At 40.8% G+C, this 6,348-nt stretch overlaps 1 protein-coding gene across 1 annotated transcript; it reads left to right on the forward strand.

The window, feature by feature from the left end:
* Positions 1–1,542: 1,542 nt before the first annotated feature.
* Positions 1,543–4,558, forward strand: LOC129502449 (ferritin heavy chain-like). Its single transcript, XM_055314054.1, has 2 exons — positions 1,543–1,601; positions 3,814–4,558. Exons 1-2 carry the CDS (start codon positions 1,543–1,545, stop codon positions 4,523–4,525), a joined length of 771 nt encoding a protein of 256 aa, XP_055170029.1. The 3' UTR covers positions 4,526–4,558.
* The last annotated feature ends 1,790 nt before the right edge of the window (positions 4,559–6,348 follow it).

The following is a 6,348-nucleotide window of genomic DNA, read 5'->3' on the forward strand; positions in this document are numbered from 1 at the left end:
ATGTAGAGTACCAGTCATCATACCACATCTGGGAAACATATGAATATGTTTTCAAATTATTATCAGTATATTTTGGTGTTTTATTTGTTTCTGTATTCTTTTTTAAAAATCTGTTATTTTTGTCAAAATAACACATGCATACACTTTTAAACATCTGATAATGTAAATGATTTATAAACAGTAATCCCTGCCTCACCCTCTCACCCTTCCCTATTCTTCTATTCTCCCATCACCTACCTTGAACTCTTTTACCTGTTTCTTCTTCTATTTTGGGTACAATATGCTTATGTTACAAATTTGATTTATTAATTTTAGACAATATGCTTAAAAATGAACATTTTGTTGTTTTCCACTATCATTTCACACTTTCTCTCACCATATTATGTAGTTAAAAAATTAACAAAAAAGTTTCCATTTTCTTTAAAAGTTTCCATTTTTATGGCCCTGTAGATAACTGTTCACCACTGAACCAAATAATGTATTTATTTCCTTTTTCAGAGGATCTCTGGGTGGCTCAGTGGTTTGGCGCCTGCCTTTGGCCCACGGCGCGATCCTGGAGTCCCAGGATCGAGTCCCATGTCGGGCTCCCGGCATGGAGCCTGCTTCTCCCTCTGCCTGTGTCTCTGCCTCTTTCTCTCTCTATGTCTATTGTGAATAAATAAATAAAATCTTAAAAAAAAATTTCCTTTCCTCAAACAATTTTTTGATTTTTAAGAAAATTTTATAATTTTATATCATTTTATTATGTTCCCTTTTTTCCCAAAGAGATATGGCAATATCTATATACCTATTTATAGCAGATACCTTAGTAATGCAAAAATATGTCAAACTATTAATTATATTTATTTTCCTAGAGACGTTTCTCCTCAGCCTTGTTTCCTCCTGCTCAAATTTGTTTTTTTGTTTTTTGTTTTTTTTTTGTTTTTTAATTTATGATAGTCACACACAGAGAGAGAGAGGCAGAGACATAGGCAGAGGGAGAAGCAGGCTCCATGCACCGGGAGCCTGATGTGGGATTCGATCCCAGGTCTCCAGGATCACGCCCTGGGCCAAAGGCAGGCACTAAATCACTGCGCCACCCAGGGATCCCCTCCTGCTCAAATTTGAATCTGCTTTTCTTTTTTCTTTTTTCTTTTCTTTTCTTTTCTTTCTTTTTTTTTTTTTAGGCCCAAAACAGTGGTCATCCTGAAATGTCTCTTTGCTTTGCTGCTTGTCTGGCTAGATCCTTCCTTTCTTATAGTCCACAACCTATGCTTTGCATAATCCATTGCTTGGCTTAAGCATATCATCAAAAAGCTTCTCAAGAAAGATTGTATGGAAGATTTATTTCTTGATATGTTGTGTGACTAAAAATAACTTCATTGTTGCATCACAATCAAAATTTTGGCTAAGAAGATTGCTTTACTGTCTTTCATCATCTATTGCTATATTAATAAATCTAGAGTTTTTCTCAATATTGTTTCTTAGTTTATAAGGTGGTTTTATGTTATTTTTAGATTGTAAATATTTACTGTCAGAAAAGCAGCAAAGAGACATCCCAGGATGACTACTGTATTGGATCTAGAGAAAAACAGGTTGAGAGTGGAGCAAGAGGAAAAAGGGTTGGGAAGGTTTCCAGGGAAATAAATATTATATATATAATTTCACATAAAATTCGTGTACATATATTTTCTTTTCTCTTTAAATGTCATTTATTTATTTGAGAGACAGAGAGAGAGAGCATGAGCACACAAGCTGGGGGAGAGGCAGAAAGAGAAGAAGAAGCAGATTACTGAACTCCAGCTGAGCAGGGAGCCTGATGAGGGACTCCATCCCAGGACCCCAGGACCATGACCTGAGCCGAAGGCAGACACATAACCTCTAGGGCCATACAGGCACTCCTCATGTATATATATTTTCATATATGTTTTATTATGTATATTTCATATTATATTATTTCTTTGATAATCTACTCTTATTTATTCTATCCTGCTTTTGATTTCTAAGACCACTTTCTTTTTTTGGAAACATTTTCTTTTCAAAACATCCCATTTTAAATTTATGATTGCAGGGGATCCTAATGGGTTCAGTGTGTAGAGCATATGATTCCTGATCTTGGGGTCATGTGTTTAAACTCCATATTGGGGGTTGAGTTTACTTAAAAAAAAAGATAAGGGATCCCTGGGTGGCGCAGCGGTTTGGCTCCTGCCTTTGGCCCAGGGCGCGATCCTGGAGACCTGGGATCGAATCCCACATCGGGCTCCCGGTGCATGGAGCCTGCTTCTCCCTCTGCCTGTGTCTCTGCCTCTCTCTCTTTCTCTCTCTGTGACTATCATAAATAAATAAAAATTAAAAAAAATTAAAAAAAAAGATAAATTTATGATTGCAGTATTTTATCTCTCTGTGATTATTAATTATAATTTTTAAAAAAGCTTTCTTCTGATACTGCATTATGTCTGTTTCCTTCAGGGCTTTATATTTCTGTTTCCATTTGTCTCTTCCTTATTGGAAACACTACTTAGGTACCTAGTGATTCCAGGATGCTCATTTCATATTTAAGAACTAAGGAGCTGATTGGAAGCTCTGTACATGTGGGTGAGACTTGACAACAGGTAGAATAAACTGAAGCAAAATGCAATCTTTGAAGAACTACAAGTGTCAGGTTTTTTTAAAACTTTTTATCTAGGTTCTTTTAATTTTTTCAAACACACAGGGAGAAGGGTGACAAAGATGTGTTCAGAATATCCAATTATTGGGATCCCTGGGTGGCGCAGGGGTTTGGCGCCTGCCTTTGGCCCAGGGCGCGATCCTGGAGACCCGGGATTGAATCCCACATCAGGCTCCCGGTGTATGGAGCCTGCTTCTCCCTCTGCCTGTGTCTCTGCCTCTCTCTCTCTCTGTGTGTGTGACTATCATAAATAATAAATAAAAATTTAAAAAATAAAATAAAAAATAAACCGTTTAAAAAAAAAAGAATATCCAATTATTGGAATTCTGAGAATAGGATAAGTAAGGGAACTTTATTGATTGAATTATGTACCCCCAAATTCAAATGTTGAAGTCTAAACCTCAGTATCTCCGAATGTGACCTTATTTGGAAATAGGGTCACTGTAGTTTTAGCTCTTTAAGATAAGGTCATACTGAAATAGGATGAGCCCCTAATTCAATATGATGGTCCCTTGTGAAAAGGGGAAATTTGACTACAGACATGCACTCACGGGAAGAATGTCACATAAAGATAGAGGCAGAGATTGGAGTGATGCAGCCTAAGCCAAGGAATGTCACAGATTGCCAGCAAACCCCCAGAACCTAGGAGAGAGACAAACAGATTCTCCCCCACAGTACTCAAAGGGAACCAATCCTGCCTACACTTTGATCTCGGACTTTTAGCCTACAGAGCTGTGAGACAACACAGTTCTGTTATTTAAGCCACTGACTTGTGGTTTGTGGTACTTTGTTACAGCAGCATGAGGAAACCGATACAGGAGTTATAGCTCAGTATGTAATAATTCTTTTAATTCCATGCTGTTAGCCCCTTGCCTCACAACTACCCTCTATTTGACCGACTTTTCCTGAATCTAGAGTTTCTTGGACTCAAATTTTCCGGAAAATAACCTTCTGGCCCTTTGATTCATGAGGGGTGGAGAAACATGAGTAGGGAAATAGTTACCTAGTTGTGTGGTCCTGGGAAGTAGGCCTGCAGCAGGCTGAGAACCCCATTTTAGCTTGTGAATACTGAGCCCCTGAGGGGTTCTGTAGAGTGAATGACGTGCACCTCCTCCACCCCAGGCAGTCACTTATTACCCACCCGACCGCCCTCTATCTTTTGAAAGTTGGCTTGGGGAGTCTCCGCCAGAGAGTCGCCGCGGTTTCCTGCTTCAGCAGTGCTCGGACGGAACCGGCGCTCAGAGCCAGCCTCTGCCCCTCCACGCAGCGCTCTCGGACGCGCCCAGGCCCAGGCCCAGGCCCAGGCCGCCGCCGCTCTTCAGCCGCCGCCAGGACGCCGCGGCCCCCTCGCAGGTGCGCCTTCTGCCACCAGGACTCGAGGCCGCCGTCCACCGCCAGGTCAACGTGGAGCTCTATGCGTCCTACGTCTACTTGTCCATGTCTTACTACTTTGATCGTGATGATGTGGCTCTGAAGAACTTTGCCAAATATTTTCTCCACCAATCTCATGAGGAGAGGGAACATGCTGAGAAACTGATGAAGCTGCAGAACCAACGAGGTGGTAGAATCTTCCTTCAGGATATTAGGAAACCAGACCGTGACAATTGGGAGAATGGGCTGAATTCAATGGAGTGTGCGTTACACTTGGAAAAGAGTGTGAATCAGTCACTACTGGAACTGCACAAACTGGCCACTGATAAAAACGACCCCCACTTGTGTGACTTCATTGAGACGCATTACCTGAAGGAGCAGGTGAAATCTATCAAAGAACTGGGTGACCATGTAACCAGCCTGTGCAAGATGGGGGCTCCCGAACCTGGCATGGCAGAGTATCTCTTTGACAAGCACACCCTGGGAAACAGTGATAGTGAGAGCTAAGCCTTAGGTTGTCTTCCCATAGCCACAGGGTGACTTCCCTGGCCACCGAGGCAGTGCACACATGTTGGGGTTACCTTTACCTTTTCTATAAGTTGTACCAAAACTTCTTTCATTTGTATCATTCCTTCAAATAAAGTAATTTGGTACCCTTCCAAAAATAAAAAATAAAAATAAAAGCTGGCATGGGGCACCTGAGTAGCTCAGCAGGTTAAGCATCTGACTCTTGATTTTGGCTCAGGTTGTGAGACCAAGCTCTGTGCTGGGTATGGAGCTTGCCTAAGATTCTCTTTCCCTCTCTCTGTGTCCCCATTACTCTCTCTCCCTCCTTCTCTAAAAAAAAAAAAAAAAAAAGTTGGCAAAATTTACCATATATTATGTGTCCTTTTTCATTTCATTTGCTCTTGTGGGTTTTTTTAATGTTCTTTTTTTTAATTTTTAAAAAAAGATTTTATTTATTCATTCATGAGAGACATAGAGAGAGAGAGAGAGAGAGAGAGAGAGAGGCGGAGACACTGGCAGAGGGAGAAGCAGGCTCCTCGCAGGGAGCCCAACGTGGGACTCGATCCCGGGTCTCCAGGATCAGGCCTTGGGCCAAAGGCGGTGCTAAACCGCTGAGCTACCCGGGCTGCCCAATTCACCTTTTTAAATAAAAACTTTGGACAAGGTTTTTTTTTTAAAGGAGTTTTTAAAAAAAATAAATGGTTTTTGATTTAAAAAAATATTTTTTTATTTAGTTTTTCAATATAAGCTCTACACCCAATGTGGGGCTTAAACTCACAACTGCAAGATCAAGAGTTGCATGCTGTACTGACTGAGCCAGCCAGACACCCCACTAATTCACCATTTTTAATCAGAAATTCTTTGTTTCTGGTCATGATATGTTACATTTAAACAGCAAAGCCAGAGAATGGATAGATATAATAAGCCAAACACATATATTTGCTTCCCTTTATGTCTCAAATCCCCTAAAATTTGAGAAGAAATTCATAGAAGTATTATAAAATGAGAAAGATTTCCATGAATAGATAAGACATGTTGAGGAATCTCTGAATAATGGCAAGACTGATTATTTTGGACGATTAATTGTATGAAAAATGAAAAGTAGATTGTATTAGATTGAGAAGTGACACAGTGAGAAAAAAACAAAGCCCAAATTCTTTGAAGAAAACCACTTCAGAATTTAGAACAGATCCAAGAAAATGGCAAGCTCAAAGTGAACAAATGCAGAGAAGAAGATGTTGTGTCTGAGTAATCAGCAGGGTAAATGGGTGATAGATGTCAGACAGCTAGAGGTCAGTACCTTGCAGGGCTGGGAAAGTGTTCTCCAGAAGGCTGTATATACCCTGAATCAGTATCCAATATATGGCACTGTTTCCCCCACAAGGAGTGCAAGGAGCCAAGGAGTGGAAATGGAATTGGTATCACTTACTGTTACCCCCAGTGACCCACTAGTAAAATATTTGCTTCCTGTTCTCACGACTCTGTGTCCTGCTGGTCTAGAAGTCTTAGTTCCAAGGGCAGAAATGCATCCACCAGGAGATACAACTATGATGTCCATTGAACTGGAAATTGAGACCACAGCTCAGCCACTTTGGACATCTTATGTATCTGCATCAACAGGCAAAGGAGAGAGTTCCTGTGCTGGCTGGGGTAATTGAGCCTGATTACCAAGAGGAAACTGGACCATCCTCCACAGTGGAGGTAAGGAATGTGTGGAATACAGAGATCCCTTAGGGTATCGTTTAGTATTGCCATGCCCTGTGACTAAGGTCAATGGAAAACTTTGATAACTTAATTCAGGCAGGGCTACTAAGGGCCAGACC

This window comes from Nyctereutes procyonoides, unplaced genomic scaffold (assembly GCF_905146905.1).
Source record: "Nyctereutes procyonoides isolate TBG_1078 unplaced genomic scaffold, NYPRO_anot_genome, whole genome shotgun sequence".
Classification (NCBI taxonomy): domain Eukaryota; kingdom Metazoa; phylum Chordata; class Mammalia; order Carnivora; family Canidae; genus Nyctereutes; species Nyctereutes procyonoides.